General features: G+C 35.1%; 1 protein-coding gene across 4 annotated transcripts in view; it reads left to right on the top strand.

The window, feature by feature from the left end:
• DYNC2H1 (dynein cytoplasmic 2 heavy chain 1) overlaps positions 1-24,402 on the top strand; it is a 186,797-nt gene that overhangs the window by 98,170 nt on the left and 64,225 nt on the right. For all 4 annotated transcript variants that reach the window (XM_075491022.1, XM_075491021.1, XM_075491020.1 and 1 more), the window contains 9 exons: positions 129-206; positions 1,402-1,533; positions 3,482-3,554; positions 9,448-9,608; positions 14,243-14,368; positions 16,330-16,440; positions 18,752-18,907; positions 20,926-21,001; positions 22,453-22,664. In XM_075491022.1, the coding sequence (XP_075347137.1) occupies positions 129-206; positions 1,402-1,533; positions 3,482-3,554; positions 9,448-9,608; positions 14,243-14,368; positions 16,330-16,440; positions 18,752-18,907; positions 20,926-21,001; positions 22,453-22,664 (1,125 nt within the window). The remainder of the gene's footprint in view (positions 1-128; positions 207-1,401; positions 1,534-3,481; positions 3,555-9,447; positions 9,609-14,242; positions 14,369-16,329; positions 16,441-18,751; positions 18,908-20,925; positions 21,002-22,452; positions 22,665-24,402) is intronic.

Raw genomic sequence — 24,402 nt, 5'->3', positions numbered from 1 at the left:
ACAGAAAGATTCCTGTTATGAATGCTATTTTTGTTAAGAACATTTGTTTCACAATCTGATTACTGACTATAGCATTTCACAAAAATTTGTGTAACTTATGTGTGTAATATGTAACTTGCTTCAATAAGGATTCACAAAGAAGCGTTCGTGACCAGACTCCCTCTTGGATAGAACAGGACCGAGCCTGGGCAGTAACATCTTTGAAGGTATACATCACGTGGTGGGTTGAATTTAGCTTAAAAAGCCTTTGGTTTTAGCAAATAGTAATTTGGACTTGAATACTCAAATATGTGTTTGTCAGATGGACATATTTTGTTATTTTAAACTGTTTATTATATCTTCCAGAAACCATGACTTAATACATACCCATTTGAAAAAAACACCTATATTTTTTAAATTTAATCTCATTTTTCTGAACCTTTTAATGTACATCTCTACCCCATTTAACAATGAATTTCAATGCAGGTGAATGAACCTATCATCTTACTTAGAGTAGAAAATATTGTAAGCCTACCCAAGGTACTACAATTTCTACAGACAGAAAAATATACAGAGGAAAAATTGCAAAAAATATTTAAGTTGCAGGTTTCTCTTATGTAATGACTTTCACAAACCACTTCATATTATATTAAAAACCATAAACTGTTAATTGGAAAACTAATTTTCTACTTATCAGATTTCCATGCACAACTTTAAAGGTATTTCAGAGTTTGTTACTGCTCAGATCAAGTAATTTCAAACTAAAACAAAAAACACTTTCTTGTTTTGATTCATCCCACAACAATCAATGTTGAAGTCCTCTGATCCTGAAGGGAACTGAATGATAATACTAGTCCTTGAAATTCTGTCTTAGGCTCGTCTCCTGCATGTAGCTCAGCAGTAAAAAGGAAAACCTTGACCGGTCTTTGGCAAGGACTTTTGCTGCTAAATCCAGAGTTCATTACTTTTCATTTCTTTTCACCAGGGATCAGGAGCAATTGCAATAATGGTGTGGCAAGAGTGATTGTTAGAGGTTTAAAAAACCAACCAACCAGCCATACAAACAGGAAGTTAGTAACTGGGTGAATCAGTAGCATTTACTGACAGTAAAAGAACCTGGTCATGATTAAAGGAAGGACTACAATTGGGTAGAGCCCAAAGTTTAAAAACAAAGAACCTAGAAGTTTAAAAACAAAAATATCGAGCAAATACAGACTTAGCATTTCCAGGGAATAGGTAAACAAATGGTTAATTTTAAAACCGAGCCTTTTGTTCTTTAGCTCTGAAGAGAAAATTGAATTATGTGATATGCATAAGTATTTACAGGTTTAGGGTCATAGTGTTATTTGTAAATTATTTAAATATACAATGTCCAAATGGCTATTCTTCTTTACTGTTAAATATGCATGATTTGTTCTGTAGATTTCTCTCCCAGATCTCTATCAGACACTTCGCTTTGAAGATGAAGTTCTGTGGCACACTTTTTCTCAGAGCTCTGTGTGTGAACAAGACTTTCCATCTACTATTGTAAAAAGAATTTCCTTATTTCAGCAGGTAATCTTTCCATATTAAATTATTTAAAAATAATTATGAGTTCAGCATTGAAAGTAAGTTTTACATCTTGGAAATTTTGGCTTCAGGCCTGGTTGAATTATAAGCAGTGACAGTATCTACATTGTGTTACAGCTTAACTAGTTTATTTAGTCTAAGGATTTTTTTTTTCCTGTAATACATGTTTAGTTCTCTCTTATCTGGGTCTTTTTTATGTTGGCATATTGGCTGCAACTGAGCATAGTCTGTAAGGTAACAAGCTCTTTATTAATATTCACAGAATTAATTTTATGAATAGGTATTAAAATTCTTTCATGGTTGCTTTGTTACTGCAGAATTTGTCAGCTTGTTGAGCATCATTAATTTAGTTCATCATTAAATGTACAAACTCACACATCTGACTGAAAACCAAAAAACACAGTAGCAGCCACTACTTTTTAGAACAGTAGTCATGAAATACTACTCTTCCTGAAAGCTTGATGATTAAAGAACTCACCAAGAAAGTTGGAGAGGCAGGTTCCTTCTTCCACCTGGGGATCCTTCTCCTCTGGAAGAGAAAAATGTCATCCCTCTGGTGTTTATGGAAGAAAGGGTAGTTACTTTCAGATGATGCTGTGATTTTTCATTTGAAGTCACTTCATATAAAATGAAGACCCATCCAAAGAAGGGATGAGGTATCGGACAATGTAGTTTCATACTAATTGGCTCTTAGGGGCTCTCTATTTGGAGTTTTTCTGGAGGAGGTGAATTTCTAAAATAGCACGGAATTTAGGAACAAACAATTTTGCAAAAGAATTTAGGAACAAACCATTTTGCAAAGGAATTTGTCTGAGTCATGTTTGATTTGATGAAATGCAGAAGAGCAATTCTTATGTGTACAATGTGTTGTCATAAAAATTCTGCATTTATAGGATAATAAATCTGGAATGATCAGCATATTATGCATCTAGGTCCTTGCATAGAAAGTATTAAGAATGTTTCTGTTGATGAAATATACTGAAACTACCTGGTTAGATTTATATGCCACTCATAAGTCAGTTTCTTTCAAACTGTATGTTAAACTTAAAAATAGTGCAGTAACACTTAGTGTAATCTCAAGCTTAAAAAGTAGTATTTTCTTAAAAATTTAATGAAGTTAGATTTTTTTCTCCAAAACTAACAACAGATATTCCAGACTTGGAAACTGAAATGTGACAGTAGGTTCAGAATTGTGGCTTACAGGTCTGCAAGTAAGGGGGTAGGAGAAGGTGTGGTGATTTTAACAAATCATTTCAACTGAAGTTGCATTAGTTGCCTGCAGTTGCCTGCACTGAACTTTGCAGGAAGTTAACTGAAAAAGAGGTAGCTGCTAGGGAAACTGCTGTTTTAATTTGTATCTGAATTGTTTAGCTGTTCATGTTCTGTAGTCTTTTGAAGAACAATAAAAACATCTGCATAAATAGGAGGTCTGAAAATCAGAATGTCTCAGAAAAAAAAGTTAAGTAAAACTCTAAACGTGTGCTTAAACAAAGGAAAATCATTCAAAATTGATTATTTTACTGTATTACTGCACCAAAATCAGAAACATTAGTATTCCAGTTAGGAAGTTACTACCTAAATACATGTATAGAATTTAGATTACCAGTATAAAGCTAAGTTTGCTTTCTGTTATTCTAGCTACCCACATAGCTACCTTTTTTCTAAAACATTGTAGAAGAAGTTCCAGCTTACAAATAGACATTAGATGTAGATCTATCTTCTGATTCTATTATTAGGACAAGCTACTTACAAAAGAACAATTATATTAGATTATCTTGGAAAGGAATGATCAGATAGCTCTATATATTGAGAGAATATAACTTTTTCTAAAGAGAAGTTTAAAGAATTCAGCCTTCTTAGAAGAGTCTTGCTTTTTAAATTGTCACAATATACTTTTATAAACTCATCTCACCTGAGTATACTTTATTTTAAGGTACTTGTGGTCCAGGCTGTCAGACCAGACAGGCTACAGAGTGCCATGGCTCTTTTTGCATGTAAAACCCTAGGTAAGTTAATTTTTCACCAGGGTGTTTCCACACAACTATTAAATAATATTTTTGTCCTATGTTTCTCTTTTATTTTATAGTTCTTTGGAATCCTGAAGTTTTAGGATTTGAAAGTATACTGTAAATGGATTTGCTGATTTTGTTCTTGTAAAGTATTGTTAAAAAGTGCTTTTAAAAAGGTTTAGTTTATGCTGCATAGTGATTTAAAATATAATAAAAAATCTCTCAGATTCTTTTAATGATTTCTTGAATATTGGAGTAATTAAGAAAGGAGGATAGCTGCTTTTCTGTAAGTTGTACACTGCAGCATTTTCCTTAAGACATAAATTTTCCAAAAAGATTGTTTCATTTAGTGTCATTTACCATTTAAAAACCATTAGGTTTGAGATTTTGTAAACTGGATCTCAAAAGATTGTTTCATATTTTCAGTCATTTTTGTCAGTCTCTTGGACTGTAATACAATTTTTACTGTCTGTTTAGAAATACACATGATTTACAGTGATTCAATACCATGATTATCTATTTGTTCTAGTCTGTCTACTTCCTCTCTGAGGTCTATTGTATCCAAAATTTGGGATTTCTATTCCAAATAATCTTAATATTGCAATACAGCACACCAAAGCCTTCCTTCAGTTTTTAGCAGTTAATGACAATACGCATATGGAAGATGAATTATGGGTGTCTCATTGGGGTGGACACTGTAGTTTTAAGTCACCCTCTGCATTACATAGGGACGAGGAAGAATTTGTTGTTTTTAATGTGGTGCAGTGTCAAGACAGATGTGGGATTAACAGAAGGGAAAGGATCTAGATTGTAAAGACCTTAAATGTAAGTGGCAAAGGCTGTTTTTAACGTGGTAGAAAATGAACCTGGAAAATGGACTCATAGGCTGCCAAGGTAGTATGCCTGGACTCACGTTTCCAGTACTTGTGAAGATCTGCAGTTTGAATGATCTTGAGATAGGCAATTTTGCATGATAATGCAGTAGATGAGTTACATATAAAAAACAATGACTGTGGTAATTTTAAGTTCTTGAAATACATGTCATTTCTTATTAGTATAAGATTAGGTATGAGTTCAGGTGTCTGATACTTACATTTTTAATGGCATTTGTGTGCGAGTTTCTCTTACTCCCTCTTTATGCTCTGTCTGTGGGCATTATTTGTTGGTCGAAATTTGTTCCATGTCTGCCACCAAGGCCAGTATTTTCAGGGGTAAGGTTAGCCTGCTCTGTCAAACATTGTTAGTAGATAGGGTAATTTCATCATGGTGAGTGTACAGGTCCCACACTGACAATGACCCTGCCTGTTGGAATCAAATGACAAGTGCTATCTACAGTACGTGTGTCTCAAAGTCCAGCAGAGACTTGAATTCAGAGTAAGTTTATTCATCCACTTACTGTCTTCCAAATCTTAATGTGTTACATAAATTGGTTAGGTCTGTCTTGATACCAGGTGTTCCACAAGGGAATGGTTTTTGTTGAATAAAACTACAACCACACTGAGGAAGGCAGAATACCGTTGACTCCATTTGTAGGCAAGGTTTCATCCACAGATTTTTCATGCATATCAGTGAGATTTTGTTTTGAGATCATGTCATAAATCATGACTAGCGCTTTCCAACTAATAAAAGGGGTCATGCTTGTATGAATTTTTTTTCATTTTTTTTTCTATCACGTCTTTTTCAGGGTCCTTGTCCCGAAAATTCTTAAACAAACTGTTTCACTTAGTTCAAAAGGGAACTGTTAAGTTTCCAATCTCCTTTGGCTGTTTTCCTCTGAGAAGAATGAGATCCAAAAGAGCTGTAATAGCCTACAAGAAAGCCTTCTACTTCTGTTTTATCCAGATACGGGATTTTTTTTCCTTTTTTCATCTTTTACATATATTTTTAAATTTATGGATGAAGGGGATTAAAATAATTTCTTTTGAAGATAAAGTTCATAAGAATTTTCTATAAATGTATTTTGTGGGCACCCTAAGTATGCTTATTTCTTTATTTAACATGCTATACTGAAATGCACCATGTTAGCAAAAATCATATTGACAGTATACTCCCAGATCATTCCATATCGCTCATTGAGTTGGGTTTTTTTCATATGTGCTTTAACTTAGTTTTTTGAGTATTTAAAGATAGATAGTATTTAAAGATGCTTGATTTTAATTACCTACATTTTCATATCCTTCAAAAAAGCAATAAGGATAGAAAGAAAGAAAACCAGTGCAGGCTAAACAAGTCTGTATTTTATTCCCACAGACCTATGTTCTATAAAGTAAACGAGATCTCTCATGGTCAGATTGCATCTAGGCCAAAATAAAATTACTTGCCATAATAAAAAAAAACACCACCTCTCCTGCTTTCTGTATTTGAATTGTGAATAGTAATAATATATTTACTAATATTTTTGTACATTGTTTCTCTGTGTACAGATCACCAACAGAACGAATTTTAACAAGGACTTTGAGTTCAAGTTCCACCTTCTGTAAATTGGTTTAATTGCATTGACTTTGGTACAGAAGTTTTGTGAAAAGTTCTTCATTGATTTTATGGAAGCTTCATCAGTTTATACAAAACATGAAGCTTGCATCCTGTGCCAAACTTTGAATTTATATGTCAGGTCTTTCTTTTTTCCCCTTTGATCTCCCCCTCCCCCCCACACACTTTAGGTATTCTCTGAAAAGTTATTTGCTCTTTATATGCGTTTTCTTCTCACGTCAGGATATGAGTTTGGATAGTGAGGTTTAGGAAATTCTTTCAGAACAGAACGTGGAGGCAGAAAAGTATGTCAGGAATTCCCTCTCTGACTGCATAGTTATTATCTGGAATATGAGTGCTTATTGATATACCCTGAAAACACTGGAGTCCTTTTTTTCAGTTCTCTAAATGTAATCCTGGCTGTAGTTTTAATTCTAATGGCCAGGAATAGACAGGGCTGTATGGTAGTTTTTCTATATTTCACTTCTGTTGAGCTTCCTTAAAACAAAAAGCACCTTCAGCATAGCTATGCTTTTCCTAAACAGTGTCCAAATTTAAAAAAAACCAAAAACCTTTTATGGAAGAAAACTTACACTCTTAATTTTCTAAATGATGCATCTCAGGAGTGCTACAATATATTTGGCTGGGCAGTTACTCATTTACAACTGCACCTCTTTTAAATTAGCATCATTACCATAAATACGTTGTTATAATAATTTAAGTTGCAGATGGACACACATTTGTCTGTTGCCCAATCATAGCTTTTTATTCTATTCCTCAGTTATTGCAAGGCCAAGCAGTAGTCCCCAGTTAACATAGAGTTATGTAGGCTGTCAAAACTCCTAATCAATTAAGCTTCTCAGGAATCTGTGTGCCTTCTGCTTGCACTGCTAAAAATAATAATACACCCAACAGTCTCTGGTTTATCTTGATTGTAGTATATTCCATGCACCTGTTTGTAGCAGCAAAGCAGTCTTAGGAGCAGGAACTTAAGAATTGAACAAGTGAAGAAGAGAGGTCTGTCTAGCGTGTTACTGTCTTTGTCAATGACAAATAATAAATGTCAAGGCAAGAGTATAAGAACGTCACAAGCCTATAGTGAAACCTTTTGCAGTGACCAGTGTTTTATGTCTCCAGCGTTTCTCAACTGGAAGTAATAACACAGTACTTAAAAGACCCAATGGATTTTACTTCTATGACTTTGTATATTTGTTCTCCATTTTCATGTAATAGCGAATATCTGCAGCATTGTATGATGCCTATTCCACAATGTTAATTAGTGGTCAGAAAGATCTCCATTTGTTTTTTGTATCCTTGCTGGCTGTTGACTTCAACAGATATTTTTAGTCCTGTATCTTTCATAACATTTGAAACAGTGTGAAGATTTTCAAAATTGTTTTCTTCACTGAAATAAAAGTTAATAAAACTTAAAATTTACTTTTCCAAAATCTTACTTTCAAGCAAATTTTGATCTAGAATTTGGTGTTAAGATTCAATATATCTTTATTGCTTATGTAGATAGTGATTAAGTTCTAATAATGCTTTATGTAATGTTTTAATATTTCTATTAAATTAATAAGGAAACATTTATCTTTTGATACTTCAACAGTGAAATACAGTTACAGTGAATACAACTTAGTAGAGAGGGATTTGATGAGATGAAACTTGCTTAAGGTGCAAGACAGTGGTTTATAGCCTAAATATCAGAATGCATCACAAGTACCTCTTCCTTGTAGGCTTCATCCACAAAAAGAAACATTTGATGTTGGATTTTCTAATTATAGGCATAATACTGTCTTCCATTCTCAGCATTGTATGCACTCTTTCACAAAAACTAACTAAAAAAACATTCCTACCCTAGAGAATGTTATCATGTTCTACTTCCTGATATTTTTCTTTTATTGCTTAGAGTGACTTAAGTAGCTTGAATTATGACTGTAGTTGAAGAAAACCAAACCAATCTCTAGATATATATCGTTTCTTTTTTTTTTTTAGCTAATTTGTCTCTTTTATTTCTTTCTCCCTTCCCTGCCAATAGCTTAGCTATTTCCATTTATTATGCTAGTGAAGGGAATGTTAAACCTGCAGTAGCTTGTATTTGTAAGAAATGTTACTATAAGCTCAGTTTGGAGGAATGACTTGAAAGCTAGTATGCTGGGCAGCTTTCATTCAAAGTGTAAACTTTTTTCAGGCCTTCTGAAAGTGCATCCAAATTTGGCCAATACAGGATTCATTGAGAAACAACTTGCAGATGTTTTTCAGACATTTATGAGATTCTGACAGTTAAGCATCCCTGAAGAGTCTTACTCACTGAGCATGCTTCAATCCAGCACTGAACAGCCCTACTTTAATTTCAGTGTTATTTTATGGATCTTCTAGGGTTTAGGGCTTATTGGCAGTGAGCAGCAGAACTCATCAAGTGAGCTGTCCATATCAATTGCCTTATGGCCTCAGTTTATATATTTATCTCTGCTTATATTACCTCTATATGCGTAATGAATGTAAAATGAAAATATTTTCCAATATTAGTCTTGTTTAATTCAATTTTTTTAAAGCATTTTGATTGATAGTGATTTTATCCGTTTAGCTGCATTTGTTAGAGTCTCTGTACAGATACGGAGAACCCAGACCTTGTACTAACCTTTGCCAACCTAACCTGTTGTATTCAAATTATATAGTATTCTATGTGGAGATAATAACTCAAGTCTTAAAGCAGACTGTGCCCTCAAGGAAATGTGTATTCCATCTTTTAGTAGGTGTGGCATAGATGTCACTGATTTGGGCTCTTCTGTCTTGCTTTATGTTGTGATTTCCCATTGCACCTAACACTTCACTATTTAAAGACCAGTCTAAAGATGCATTGAAAACATGTGGTTAACACTGTTTATGACACACTTTATACGCATAGCTGTGGGCTTGTTTATAAATGCCTTGCCTATACTAGGTCAACATTCTAAACATTTAAGTTGTGTATTAAAGCAAACAATAGACTAAAGTAATTGTAGTACCAAGAGCTGTGTAAAGTCAAAGTCTAATAATTAAGGCTCTCAGGACAAGACAGGAGAGAAATTCTGCATGTGGACATACACACTGCAATTAGTTTTAAGAAATAGCATAGCTTCTTATATTCTTATATTCCAGCTCTTCTTTTTTTGTATGTTTTCTTGAAGATTACACTCTAAATAAAGACTGCCGTTTATATTTGTCAAGCTGGAAGTCCAGGCACCATTTTGGTGCTTGTGTCTTTTATCAATATAGAGTGCCTTCTACCTGCGCATTGTAAGGATTTTTTTTCGTATTGTAGGACCAGTTTTATGGTCTGCATTGAACAGAACTTTGAAAGCCAGATGACCTCTAAAGTGGTTAATGAAGCACTCCATCCTGTGTAGTCACTTTATTTCCATAATAATTCTAATTATAGGAATAAAAGAATTATCTCCATCGCCTCTGAATTTGAAACGTCTGTATAAAGAAACTCTGGAAATTGAGCCCATCTTGATAATTATTTCTCCTGGTGCTGATCCTTCTCAAGAGTTGCAAGAACTTGCCAGTGTTGAAAGAAATACTGAGTGCTACCATCAGGTCAGTCTTAGATAAGCATAATGATTAAAAACCACAATGTGTAAAATTTTACAGTAGTAATATCTGTTTTACCTTGGTTTTTAAGGAAGATAGTATCTAAAAGCATAGTTCAGTGTCTGTGTTATTCCCACCTATCTCACCACTAACTTCTGATTCCATTGGCAAAATGGGGTGGAGAAGAGAGACACAATTAGTGATCCTCACAGAAGCAGAATCCACACAAGAGGCATTCCTCCGACTTGGAGAAGGGAAAAATGAGAAGATAGATGGAAGAGAACAAAAGAGACTGAGAATTGTTATACATGCTGAAACATTATCTTTTTTAGTGTGGAATAATTGAAATATGAACAAAACCCACTGAAAACTAGACTTCATAATTTCCTCTGCTTACAGAACTTGCATATTTCTTTCTTCAACAGGAAACATACATCAGATGTTCAGTGTTTGTGAATACTTTGGTATTTTGTGAAATACTGTAAAATATTTTGAGAAATTTTACAAGTAAATGTTAACCAATTAATTTTTGATGGGAGTTCCTGAGCAGAACTCCTATATTTCAAGTCTTTTTAAAAAAGTGTTTAAGATCGACCATGCGGGAAAGCCCTCAGATTTCAGGAATAGGCATACAACACCAAAATTATTTGCCCAGCCAATATAACAGTTGTTTTTTGTCATGGTATACAACTGCTTCCCTGTTTCTCATTCAATACAAAACTGAACTGGGTGAAGATAATTCCCCTTGAGTAGACTTTAATCAGAAATTGTACTATTTAGAAATCACTTTATATTTTCTGTGTCTGTTTCAAATTTGAATCTATGCAGAGGTGTTGAAAACAACTTTACTTTTTTTAAGAAGAAAATTACTGTAGCTGTTAAATTCATAGAATAACGTAGGTTGGAAGGGACTTCTGGAGATCATCTGCTTCAACCCCTTGCTCAGAGAGGGGAGGTCCCCCCTCCAAGGATGGAGATCCCACAGTATCTCTGGGCAACTTGTTCCAGTATTTGACCACTCTCACAGGAGAATGTTTTTCCTAATACCAAATCAGTATTTCCCATGTTCCAACTTGTGTGCATTGACTCATGTCCTACCACCATGTGCCTCTGAAAGAGTTTGGCTCTATCTTCTCTGCATTTTTCAATTAGGTAGTTGTAGACAGCAACAATGTCCCCTGATTGCTTGGCTAAACAAACCCTGCTCAATGTGCCCTGACCATGTTGGTGGTCTGCTCTGGAGTCACTTCAGTATGACCATGTCTGTCTTTACTGGGGAGTCCAAAACTGGACACAGTACTCCAGATGTGGTCTCACAAGTTCCAAAGAGAGGGGGAGGATCACTTCCCTGGACTTGCTGACTGCTTTTACTAATACAGCCCATTATGGGATTGGCCTTTGTTGCAAGGGCCCATTGTTGACTCATATTCAACTTGTTGTCCACTAGGGCCTCCTTTTCTCCAAAGCTCTAGGCAGACCCCAGCCTGTACTGTTGCATGGCGTAATTGCATCCCAAGTGTAGGACTTGTTGAACTTTGTCTTGTTGAACTTCATGAACTGCCAGCCTGTTTCTCCAGGCTGTTCAGGACCATCTGAGTAGCAACCCTGCCTTCCAGCATCGTGGTTGCTCACCCTCCCTCCCACCCCCTTTGGTGTTATCCATTAGCTTGCTGAGAGTGCACCCAGTCACTTAACCCAGGTCACTGATGAAGATATTAAACAGTATTTGTCCTAGTACTGATCTCTGAGGGATACCACTACTTACTGGCTGCCAGCTGGACTCTGCACCACTGACCATCCTGTGAGCCCAGCAGTCCACCCATTTTTCTGCCTATCTTATTTTTCACTTCTCCAGCCCATATTTTTCCAATTTGGTGATAAAGAGGATATGGGAGACTGTCAAAAGCCTTACATAAGTCAAGGTATACAACATTTACTGGCACCCCCTTGTCCACAGTGGCAGTCACCTCATCATAGAAAGCAATGAAGTCAATAAGGCATGAGTTGCCGTTGGTAAATCTATATTGGCTGCTCCTTATCACCTCTGTGTTTTTCATGTGTTTAGAAATGGCTTCTAAGAGGACTTGCTCCATAACCTTCCCAGAGACTGAGTGGAGGCTGACCAGCCTGTAATTACCTAGGTCTTTCTCCTTCTTGCTCTTCTTGAAGATAAATGTGACATTTTCCTTTTTCATCATCAAACACCTGAGGTCAACATAAGCTTTTGAAGATAAGAGCAAGGAGTGAGATTAGCTCCCTCTCCCCCCCACCCCAGCACTCTTGGATGCATCCTGTCTCATCCTGTGGACTTTTTTATTTCTGAGTGTGTTGAGTAATTCCTAAATCTGTGTCTACTGCAGGTATCGCTTCACTCCTGCTTGTAGGTTTGGGAGACCTGGGAGGCCTGAGAACAAGCCTCAGCAAGTGAAACCTCAGACTAAGAGGGCATTGAGTACCTCAAGCTTTTCCATGTGCCTTGTCACTATGTGCCCTGCCCCACCGAGTAATGGGCTCACAACTCTCCTTGGCTTTCCTTTGCTGGCAGGAAAGTTACAGAACTCAAGAAGTGTGAAGTCCTGCCCCTGGGAAGGAAGAAACCCTTACAATGATACAGGCAATGGATTGACTGGCTGGGGAGGACCTCTGCTGAAAAGGACTGGAGGGTTTTTGTAGACGACAAGCTGGACATGAGCCAGCACTGTGCCCTGCCAGCAGGGAAGTCTTTGTGATGACCTAATAACAGCCTTTCAATACCTACAAGAAGGTCACTGAGAAAATGGACCCAGACTCTTTGCAATCAGGCATAAATGGTAACGAGATAGGTTATGACTGGATGTAAGGAGAAACTTTTTCAACATGAGAACAGTCAAACAGATCTCCTGGTGCAGTCTCCATCCTTGGAGGTTCCCAAGAGTCCACTGCACAAAGCCCTCAGCTCCTGGTCTGATCTTTCATAGCTGGCCCTACTTTGAGCAGGAAGTTGGACCAGAGACCTTCCAGGATCCATTCCAATTTAAATTATTCTATGATCCAAGTGGTTTCCTAATATTCCTAATACACAGTACCAATACACTTTATACCTTTCTGTAAAACATTGTTTCCTTCTGTCATTTGAAATATTCAGGGGAGGGGAGTTATTATCTAGCTGATCACTGGTTAGCATAGAAATGGAAAATGTCAAGTTTAATGTTGCTTTTAAATAGTCCTTGAAATTGTTCCTTTCCTGGAATGTGCACTGATGTAATATATTTTTTCCCATCAAATTGTAAAGATTTAGATCCTACTGCCAGCTTATCTAGCTGTGAATGTTTCAGAATGCATATTTCTTACTCTGCCGCATGGCTTTTTGTGTTTATCTCTAAATATCCTTTACATGTCGGAGTTTTAAAATGTAACATGGTATGGTATTTGATTAAGGAGCAGTGCTCAAAGCTAAGTAATTTGAAAGTTGTCCTACTAATGAGAATATTTTTTTGTTATTATTTTTTCCTGCACTTTCTCATGCAATTTCAGTAGAACATAGAAGATCAGATTTTTCTTCTCTGTTGAATTATTTCTCATATGGGACAAAGAACAGACCACTACATTTGTATGGTGTACTACTGTATTGTCTGGTGACTTTCAGTTAGTCTTCTTTTGTTATCTTCAGTTATCTTTTAAATTATTTCAAGATATTATACTCAGTTGTATTTAGGCAGAGGACACCCCTGTATCATCATATAAAGCTAAGGCTCCAAGTTCCTTTGATTCAGTACAGTTTTAGGATAAAAAGACAGGGTGGATTTCCTCTTAAGAGATATTTGATGAAATCATAATAATCACAATAGTTCTATTTCGCTATAACAGTAATGCCAAGACAAGACTTTTCAGATAGGCTAAGACCACTTCCTTTTCAACCTGTTTGGTTCAGGTTTTTTGTTACGTATAGCTTCCAATTAGATTCTAAGGGAGAACTAAGGTGAATGTACTCTACAGATAGTCTAACATCAATTGTTGTGGTAATTGTGCCGCAGCACAAGTCCTTTCTTTATTATCAGTTTTCACTAATTTATCTGAAAATTGAGTTTGGGATCTTTGTATTTCCATTTGAGGATCCAAATTTATTTTAGCAGCAATATGGTACTATAAAAATGAAGAAAAGACTGTTTGTTAAGCTGTTCTTATTTCCCAGTTAGAAAGAGAGCAGCCTTAGTTTTTCAGTCATCTCAATATGAAAGAGTGTTTCTCTTCAAGGGAAGTACTCCTAACTTACAGTCAAAAGAAAATTCGTTCTCATTTATCTCTCGTTTTTATTGTATCAGCAGTTCTGCAGTAATACAGTTCAGTCACTGATATTTAAATTACTTTTTGAGTTCCCGGGGAATACCATCACTGTCACCAAATGATGTATGTTTTTTTCCGTAAAAAGGCTAGGTAATGGTGTTTCCTAAGAAACTCTGGTTAGATAGGTTGCAAGGAAAAAACTACGTTTTCATTAATCTTTTCCCTACTTTAGTAGCCTATCGCATTAGAGAAAATTCTGGTTATCTTCAGCACATCTTCTTTTTTAGATATGCGGTCTAACTTGGAAACACAATTTCGTATTTAACTGTTAAATAAGGTATGATAAATTCCTGATACAACTGTGTCTTTCATTTCAGATTGCAATGGGCCAAGGCCAAGCTGACCTGGCTATTCAAACTTTAAAAGAATGTGCACGCAATGGAGAATGGCTGTGTTTAAAGAACCTGCATCTTGTTACATCGTGGCTTCCTGTATTGGAAAAGGTGAGGGTAACTAGAGAAGAATGTATTGGAAAATAGACAAAATTAGTATGCAACATTTCTGAAGCATTTCAGGCATTTCCATGGTGATGTTTAAAATTACGACAATTTAAAAATAAACCTTTGCAGTTTTCTGTCGTGAATAAGGTGAAATGCTTTGGATCTAAGCAGCTCCTTCCTTTGTGTGAGTGCTTTAATTTTCTTAGAATGTAGAGTATTTCTGCCACAATGAGTGAACAAATGATCCTGTTAGGACTTGTGGTACTTTATGGGATACTGCCCATGTTTGCTGAATGCTGAATCTATGCATGCTTAATTTTTTTGGTTTTTTTTTCCCCAGTTCTAAGACTTCCTTTTTATTAGTTCTTTTAAGTGTAGCTTGTGTCTGAGTCACCAAGAGGTTTTTGCTAATTTGAAATTAAAATGTCTAATGTTCTATAGAAATACAGTCTTACTTGTAGCATGTAAATCACTAACTTACTAACTAGATCAAAGTGACTTTACATGCATATCACTGTGAAGTCCGCAAAGAAAACTAACTTAAAAAAAGAAAGGTGGGGAATTCCTATCAGCAGTTACTACAGTCTTAATTTTCCAGTTTCTAATGATTGTCTGTAATGTGTACTCCATGCACATGAGCTTGGAGACTATCTTCTGTCTGTCTAGCAATGACCATGTGGCATGCATGTGCCTTTCTCATCCGTATAATCCTTTTTGAAAAAAGGGAAAGGCAAAGCAAGCTAACACTGATTATGTGTCATCTAGTCTGAATACGATAGTAACAGTAAGGGAGTGTTTGTAAGCCTCTTACTAATTTTAGATCTTGTAAGTATTTAAATATGGATATGTATCAGAAGTTTCTTATTCTTTCCACAAGAAGATAATACTGAAGGTGTTAAACTTCTTGCTGAACTTAATGTAGACTGAGATTTGCTCGTGTTTGACTCCCTTTGTCTGTTTTGCGTACCATTAGCAAGCATGAGGCTATGTAATTCGTATGTTTGAACATCCTTTTAAGAGAGACGTGCCTATTTATAGTTCCGTTCCATCCAGGTACTTAAATTAAATTCTCACAGACTTTGCATTTGGGCAGATGAAATATTTCTTCTAACACACTGGTCAATATGAACTTTATCATTATGAAGATTATAGCTTCACAGCTTACAGCTGACTGCCCTTAGCTGTCTTCTAGCCAAACTCGATGTATCAGAGGATGCATGCTGCACAGATGACTGAATTTGAACGAGCATGTAAATTCCCTTGTTTTCTTTTCTTAAATCTCCTGCTTCCAAGGATGTGGATCATTGTTCTCAAGTCAATTGTCAAACAACTTTGGTAGCTTCAGTGGAAAATATGTCTGTTTCAGATGCACATAAAGCACCAGTAGTATGTTTTCATACATTCAGTAATTACATATGTTTTGTGAAGCCTTTGTATTTGAAATAGTATTTGACAATATTTATTCTCTTAGAACTCCATTTTCCTATCTTCAGTTTTCTGTGAATCATGATGTGTGAAGTGTGCATACAACAAACGCTTGAAGAAAAAGAAATTAATACAGCTATACAGTTGTTGAAAGTTATTGAGATCTGCTGTTGGTAGGCAACCCAGATTCCAATCCTTCATCTTTTGAGATGTAGCCTTCTGGTGTGTTTTTACCTAAAAGAAGTAAAGAACTGCTATATATTCTTATGCTCTGAATTTAGGATCTGGGAGGGAATTGCAAATATTTTGACAAGACTAGGATAAACTTTGAACTTGAGCACGGCAGGCATATAGAATGTGTGGAGACAAGACATCTTAAACAATAGTCTTTTGAATAACCTTACTTGTAAAAACAGCTTAAGAATTTTTAGACAAGCCTAACTTTCTAATTTAGGTGGTTATAATTTTGTAAATACTGTTCTGTATATTAAAAAAAAAAAAAAGAAAACCTACTTCAATATATAACATCTCTTTAATAGGAACTGAATACATTACAGCCTCAACCAAACTTCCGCCTTTGGCTTACTACTGAAGTTCATCCAAAATTTACTCCGATTTTGCTTCAGTCAAGTCTGAAAATAACTTATGAAGTAAGATCTGTTTGGAAAGCTTTTATTGCATGTTTTCAAAGAATGAACTTTGATGTATAGTAAAATATATGTTTAGATAGAATAAAGTTTGGATAATGTGGACTATTTTCATAACTGGTTTTGCCTTATATTTCAGTTAGATGTAAACCAAAAAATGCTATGAATTTACCTTAAAGGATTTTTAATGATCATTTATAATGTACATGTAGAAATTTGCAGAAGCTGTGCTTTAAAGGGAATGTTTGTAAAATTTCTTTCCAGATATTTTTTCCAATTGAAAGTCTGAACTGAAAGTATTTGTGTTGTTTTCTGCTTCAAATTCTTTTATGCATTTAATCAGTGTTTCTTGAAAGCAAAAACCTACACAGGTGCTGGGACATGGATGAAAAACAAGGAATTTCTCCTTCTTGATGAATGTACTCATCTGAAGACCACAGAATCACACTTTCTTTTCCTTATTTTTCTTTTTGGCCCCATAGCTTTATATTCACTGGACCCTTTTAAAAAAAATGGCTCTCCTCCTATACAGCAGAATATACAGTTAAAGGCCTTTACTGAAAGTTGAGAGTTTTGCTTTCAGAGTAGATCAACCTAAGGAATAACTGGGACCATGCTCCTCCAAATTGTTGGAAAGTGCTCTAATCATTTCGCAGAATCACAGAGTCGTATAAGTTGGAAAAGACCTTTAAGATCATCAAGTCCAGCCATAAACCTAACACTGCCAAGTCCACCACTAGACCATGTCCCTAAGCACCTCATCCAAACATCTTTTAAATACCTCCAGGGATGGTGACTCAACCACTTCCCTGGGCAGCCTCTTCCAATGCTTGATAACCCTTTCAGTGAAGTCAAATTTCCTAATATCCAGTCTAAACCTCCCCTGGCGCAACTTGAGGCCATTTCCTCTCATCCTATCCCTTGTTACCTGGGAGAAGAGACTGACCCCCACCTCTCTACAACCTCCTTTCAGGTAGTTGTAGAGAGCGATAAGGTCTCCCCTGAGCCTCCTTGTCTCCAGACTAAACAATCCCAGTTCCCTCAGCCGCTCCTCTCAGACTTGTGCTCTAGACCCTTCACCAGCTTCGTTGCCCTCCTTTGGACACGCTCCAGCACCTCAATGTCTCTCTTGTAGTGGGGGGCCCAAAACTGAACACAGGATTCAAGGTGCGGCTTCACCAGTGCCGAGTACAGGGGCACGATCACTTCCCTAGTCCTGCTGGCCACACTGTTTTTGATACAGGCCAGAATGCCATTGGCCAAGGTCTTCAGTGGTACAGAAACTACAGGACTGTATAGGATTGTCACGTTTCTTTTCATCTAGCTTCTCAAAGTTATTGATCCCACTATCTTTGGAATAATTGGAACTTCGCACGGATGCAATGTTCTAAATCCTTTTCTTACCTTTTTTTTCATTTATAGTAAATATTTTGTTACCACAAAAGGGCAATGATTGCCAATGACTTTAATAATATTTGATTATTATATGGTTGTGGTATGTCCCTTAACTGTTACCAATCAGTATGTAGGTAGTTTAAAAGAAAATCATTAACTACAATATTTTGCAATTATTTGCCACAAGTGTGCATATACAACATATGCAACTGTAGTAATCTTATGGAAACAGTAACAAACATTATTTTTCAAAAGAAAGAAAGGACATTTTTATAAATATGAAAATGTGATCTCTTTAAAATTTATGTTTCCCTTCACACTTGCAAATAATTGGAAAATGGCTGGGTATCTAAGCAATTGTTTTTACTTTTAAGCACTGTAATCTTTGTTATTATATACACTTTAACTGCAGTTATTTCTGCTGGTTGTAAACACTACCTAACACTAAATCAGAGAACTGGCATTTTACATACTTGTATACCATATCTATATGCTAACTAATACAGTACAGTGATGGCATAAGGCGAGTTGGGTCTAATCACAGAAATGATAATTGGTAGTTGAGTTTGTAAAATCAGAAGAAAGTTCTTGTTCTTGAAGAAATTGAGTTTACTTTTAAGCTTACACATTTTGATAGAGTACTATTCTTTCACTAATTCTTATAGTGTAGTTCAGTTCTCCTATCAGTTGGTCCTGGTTACAGTTTCAGTATGTTTAAATTGTTTAAGCTGTTTTCAGTATGAGATCATTCTGTTGTTAGGCCATTTATTACAAGCAGATGTTTTTCTTGTTAAATTTTGTTTTATTAAGTACTGTTTGTCATTTCATTAAGTTATAAATCGTAAGTTAGAATTTGAGAAAATAGTGCATAAATGTATCAGGTTTTCTGTCTAGAACAGCATTTTTCCTTGCAATGCAGGCACCTCCAGGCCTCAAAAAGAATCTCTTGCGAACCTATGAATCTTGGACACCAGAGCAAATTAATAAAAAGGGAAATTTGTCTCGAGCGCATTGTCTCTTTTGTTTAGCATGGTTTCATGCTGTATGCCAAGAAAGAAGAAATTATATTCCTCAGGTAATAATTTTTTTTGCTACCTTTGAAAAAAATTACCCCATTTATTAGCTTTTATACTTGCAAGTATTTTTCATCTGGTATATGTTGGATCATGTTCAGACATGAGTAAAACTTGGATACTTCTGGTGCCTGCCATCATTATTGCCTCTGAATTCATTGCAAAGTAAGATCTTGGTAGCCTAAATTCTTATCCCTCTGAAAATTGCTACTGCCTGGGTGGGGTTATTTTGTGATTTGTGTACTAACTTATACTGATGCAGGAGTGAGGTCCCATGGAAAAGATTCTGTGAATTGTGTTTGCTTGGGACAGGAAAAAAAAATATTTTGGAAACATACATGATTGAATGGAAGACGTAAGAAAAGAGACACTTTGGTGGGAAGGAGGAGATTATATTGTCTACTCTTTCTGCACACAAACCCTCTTCAAGGAGAAGGAAGAACAGGGGAATTCACTCATTTGTTGTGAGGATTATAATGGTTTTCCGAGACTGTGATGTGTTTTTTCCTTAGATAAATTTTTGTTTAAAGCAAACATTTCTTTCTGGCTGTAGATGCTTAAATTAAACAGAACAAACCCCCAACCAACAAACTGTTCTATGTCTTGGTTTTTTTATTTAGGTGAATGATGAAATTAACCTGTCATCTGAAAGATTTGATCTGGCAGAGCCTGGAATGTTTGAGAGTTTTTTGCTAGTTTTGACTTTGTGATTTAGAAGGTTGTCTGCCTCTTGTAGTAACAAACTTTGAATATGGTGTTCAAGGAGTAGAATAGGTGAAAATATTTAAAGTGCTGATCTGATACATGAACTTTCATTTGGCTTTGTTCAAATTCATGTTCATTTACCACCAGCTTTCCAAGTGACACAAGACAGGATTACTGCTTTATCCTTAATTCCACTGTAACTGTGTTTGTCTCATGTACAGACTTAGTGATGAATTTATATTTTGCTTAAGATTACCAGTTTCTAACATTGCTGGACTGCAATCCCAGGTAGAAGCTCTTGTATTTTATAATAAATTTCAGATTGTTCTGGGTCCATGTACAGATCTGTCAAAAAAAAATACATGAACACTGTTGAGAGACTGCAGCATCTTTCCAGTTTATGACCTTCAGGGTGACTGGCTGATAGCTTGATTATGATCTGTGAAGCAGCTGCAGTCTTGGCCTGAGACTGTATACATCTCACTGGATACGTGCATGTTACCTGACACATTTGCACATTTCTCATCATGAGTGACACACTCCTGTTCCTATGATATGATCCATATGCAAAGGTACAACCATAAGAAGATACAGCAACAGGGTATACCTTTGAGATCTGGATTTCCTAAGTCCTGTATCATATATCAAAATTTATTTATACTTATCCATTTACATTGATAGGATTTTCTGAGAATTGCATACGCATTACACATTAAAGCTATATACAGAATAATGCCACCAAGAACAGAAAGGAGGTACAAACTGAGAATGATTAAAATATGCATATGGCGGTCAGCATTTTTGCTGTAATAGTAGCAGTAATTGCTTTACTCATTAGATTTTTTTCTGTCAGTAGAGAAGTGACATGAATTAAGGAGTAAGATGATGAAAGTATAATGTAGACTCTGTTTGAAGAATCAGACCTATTTATTAAAATCCAAAGGAAACTGAAATGGAGAAAAGCCCTCAGAAATAAAATTATAATTCAATGTGTGATCTAGTAACAGACGTCAGCATGTTTTAGTTGAAGTAAATACTGCTAGGATATAAAAGAATCTTAAGTTTACATTCCTCTTACTCAATGGATTCTAGTTTGTATAAGTATGTAAAATTAAATCCACTGGTAGAGCTGACTTTTTTTATACTACCTCCACTGAATGTTTCCAAAGATGCACTTTAGAGGACATAGTTTGTCTCTTTTTTTCGTTCAGTATTAAGTATTATACAGTATTCAGTAACCACCTAATATTTGTAGTTTACTTCATGATCATCGTTATGTGACTAATTAAGTTCTTTGGCTTTCTTTTAATGGTAGGGTTGGACCAAGTTTTATGAATTTTCTTTGTCTGATCTCCGTGCTGGTTTTGACATTATTGATAGACTCTTTGAGGGTAAGTCACTTCTTAAGGAAAGATTTCTCACCTCTGTAGCATAACCCTTCTGAATGTGTCTCATTTAAAATTTTTAGAATATTAAAAACTTTTATGGTAATTTTTATAAATTGGTTGCTTTGTGTGATTGTTTTGTTTGGAGTGGGGCCATTCTGTTTAAAGGCTGCTTTGAAGGTATTTAAATTTTGCATTTGAATCTTCATTGGGTTGGAACCCCTTCCCAGTGTGAGCTCTCCCATATATTGAATAAATGAATTGAATATGAACTGAATATGAATGAATTCTTCATATTGAAACTCACTGTTAGCTAGAGCCCAGTTCATTGTTCTGTTAAGTAGTGTAGTATTTTGTTAATATTAGTTAATAAGAAAAAGATAATTTTTTTAAAAGTCTTTGCATTTTATATTATTTCAAAGTAAAGTTAGGAACTGATAGTTAGAGATAATTTATGATCATTGACTTAAATGAGATTTATGGATGATTCGTACTTCTGGAATTGGACCTTAGTTATACAGACTTGAAACATACAATGTTGTAAAGAGGATGAATCATTAACTATCAATGATAATCATTAATCTAATCATTAACTATTGCTGTGAAGATAACTTTTCTGACTAAGGAATGATTGAAGTATTTGGAAACAACAGTTACCACCAATAAAACCCCCCTTAAAGTAGTTGCTGCTTTCTTTTTTGAAGGGACTGTAAAAGGTACCTTTCTGATCAAGCTTCTACCTGCACATGAAAGCTATAGGGTATAAGTAGGTCATTGTCCCATGTAGTTATTTTGGACAACTGTGATAGAAGGGGGTGCAATTAAGTTATTTTGAACTTGAGGGATATAGCTAAGTCAGAGTAATCTAATTGCAACATCAATCTGACCAGGAAACTAATAGTAACATGCTTAGTTTTATGTGCTATGTTGTGTGATTTATAATGATTTACAAAGTACCTATCCTGGACCTCTTTGTGTTTGAAAGATGACATTTCCAGTAATGTTATCTGTTTCGAGCATGATCTGGTTTGGTTCAATCAGTTTATTTTATGAGATCAGATGGTACTGTAATACAAAATAGTGTACAGAATTTTGAACAAGGGCATTCTTTTTATTTATGACAAAGGAACACATAATTAAAATTTTAATAGCGTCATTTCTGAAATGCATATAACCAATTGGTTTAACTACAATAAAAAGCACTTCAAGACTTAAGTAATATTTCTAATAACTCATTTTGGAACACAGTAAGTGTTCGTTTTATCAATGACAAATATTTACAAACTCATTGACGTTTCTGCAGCTTTTATTACTTGGTAATATAGAAGAAAAACGATTCGAAATTAATTATTTGATGTGTTTGTATTTTTTTATTTTACTGAAGAACTGCAATATCAAGAAATGCTTATAATGCAATGCTATCCATTGATACAAACCTAATATTAATTAATTTATAGGTTCCAAAGATTTTCAGTGGGAATTTGTTCATGGCTTGTTTGAAAATGCAATTTATGGAGGCCGTGTAGATAATTACTTTGATATGAGGGTTCTTCGGTCCTACTTGGAGCAGCTTTTCAATTCACGAGTCATTGGCAGTTTAAATGCTAGAGGCAAGAAGATGACTAGTTTCCCATATTCAATCTCTTTACCGAATTCCTGCAGTATTTTGGTAGGTATACATCTTCTATCACCTAATATAGAAACTAAAATAAGTTATTTTCAAGGATTATTCTTGAAAATAATTCCACAAAGAAAACCAGAGTTACAATCCAAAGGATACCTCCATTTATTTAAGACTTCTTTAATGTGGAACACTAATTCTTAAGTTGTCAGAACTATTCAGCTAGTCTGTTCGGTCAGTCTTCTTTTTTATGATATCTGATTAGACTACGGTGCAGAGCAGCATAGCTATGAAGAACTGAAGTAAAAGAAATATAGAAAAGAAATAGCTATGAAGTAAAAGAAATTGGGTCAATTTATTACAAAGAAGGATATAATTTTTTTTTATATAACTTAGTATATTAACATAATAGCACTTTTGTACAGACTGCTGAACTTTCTTATAACTTCTGGATGAAATAGGAAAATCTAAATATATCTCCTTATTTACAAAATATAGCAACTTTCTAACATAATCTGCTTACATGCTGTGGAGGGTATATGATTGGTATTTGGAGATAAATATGGATTCTGGTTCTCCTTTAGTATTCCTTTAGTGTAAACAAGAGGGAATTCAACAGAGTCTAAAGAACTGATCTCTCCCTATCCTTTCAAATACTACTGTTGTTGTTACTATTATAAAGATTAATTTGCATTTTAATGTAGGACTCCATACTAGACCTCTAATATGAGTTGATGTAAATGGAATTATGCCAGTTAAAATAAATTGCTGTTGTTTGGCATTCTCTACCTGGATTCTGACTGTTTATGTTTGGCATTTGTTTATTTTTTTTGCTTTAAATATGATGGTTATTTTCTGTACATGTGCTAGGTTAATATCATAAAGAAGGAAGGAATAAACAAACCAGGCTGGTCTCTATTTGTGCAGATAATATGGTGAAATAGATGAGCCTTTCTTCTTGCCTGCACTGCATTTACTATCTCTCAATTTCTTATAGTTATATGATTATTTATGTGAGACTTTATACTTTTATGTCTTAAATATTTTTCTGCAAGTAGTTTTGATTAGTAGAACCCTAATAATAAAGCTAAGTTTGATTACTTAAGTTAAATGGAATAATATCTTGTACTAGGTAGTGTTCCCTCAGTGTTTGGTGTAGAGGTCTGCTACTGTTGTTATCTCTGAAGTGAGATTCTGTGTCAAAGAAAATCATGCACACCTAGGACATGCTCCTGCAAGCAAAGGATAAAATACACATGATATAACGCAATAGAGTGCAGCCAGACTTTCAAACAGTAAATATTTTTGCCTTTAAAGCCAGAATAAAAGAGACATCCAGCACCATTAGTCTACCTTACTCTGCAAGGCCTCTTTCTGTTTTGTATGGAGCAGCATCGCTAGTGACTATTATACTATAACCACTATTGATGCTATTCTGCATCTCCAATGATCAAGCAAACCTATTTTTACCTAAATGATTTCACTTTGTTTGAGTGATATCTTCATAGATTTAAATGGAGTGCTCTTCATTTTATAAATATTATACTCTTATTCAAATTCCAAATGCTGAAATCTTTTTTCTTTTTCATATTATCATTAATCTTACTTTTAAGTTTTCAACAGAAATATTGTAACTACTTTTCAGAGACAGTCTTAGATATTTCTCTTTTCAGTTGATAGCATCCCTGTAATCAGAATTGCTTTTTGCTCTTTTTAGAGTGGAAACACTATATAAAAGAAGATAGTTTTTTATAAATAAAATTAAGAAATTTATAAACAAGATTAC

This window comes from Mycteria americana, chromosome 1 (genome assembly GCF_035582795.1).
Source record: "Mycteria americana isolate JAX WOST 10 ecotype Jacksonville Zoo and Gardens chromosome 1, USCA_MyAme_1.0, whole genome shotgun sequence".
In the NCBI taxonomy this organism is placed as follows: domain Eukaryota; kingdom Metazoa; phylum Chordata; class Aves; order Ciconiiformes; family Ciconiidae; genus Mycteria; species Mycteria americana.
The sequence above is the reverse complement of the archived record's forward strand: the minus strand, read 5'-3'. Positions and strand labels throughout refer to the sequence as shown.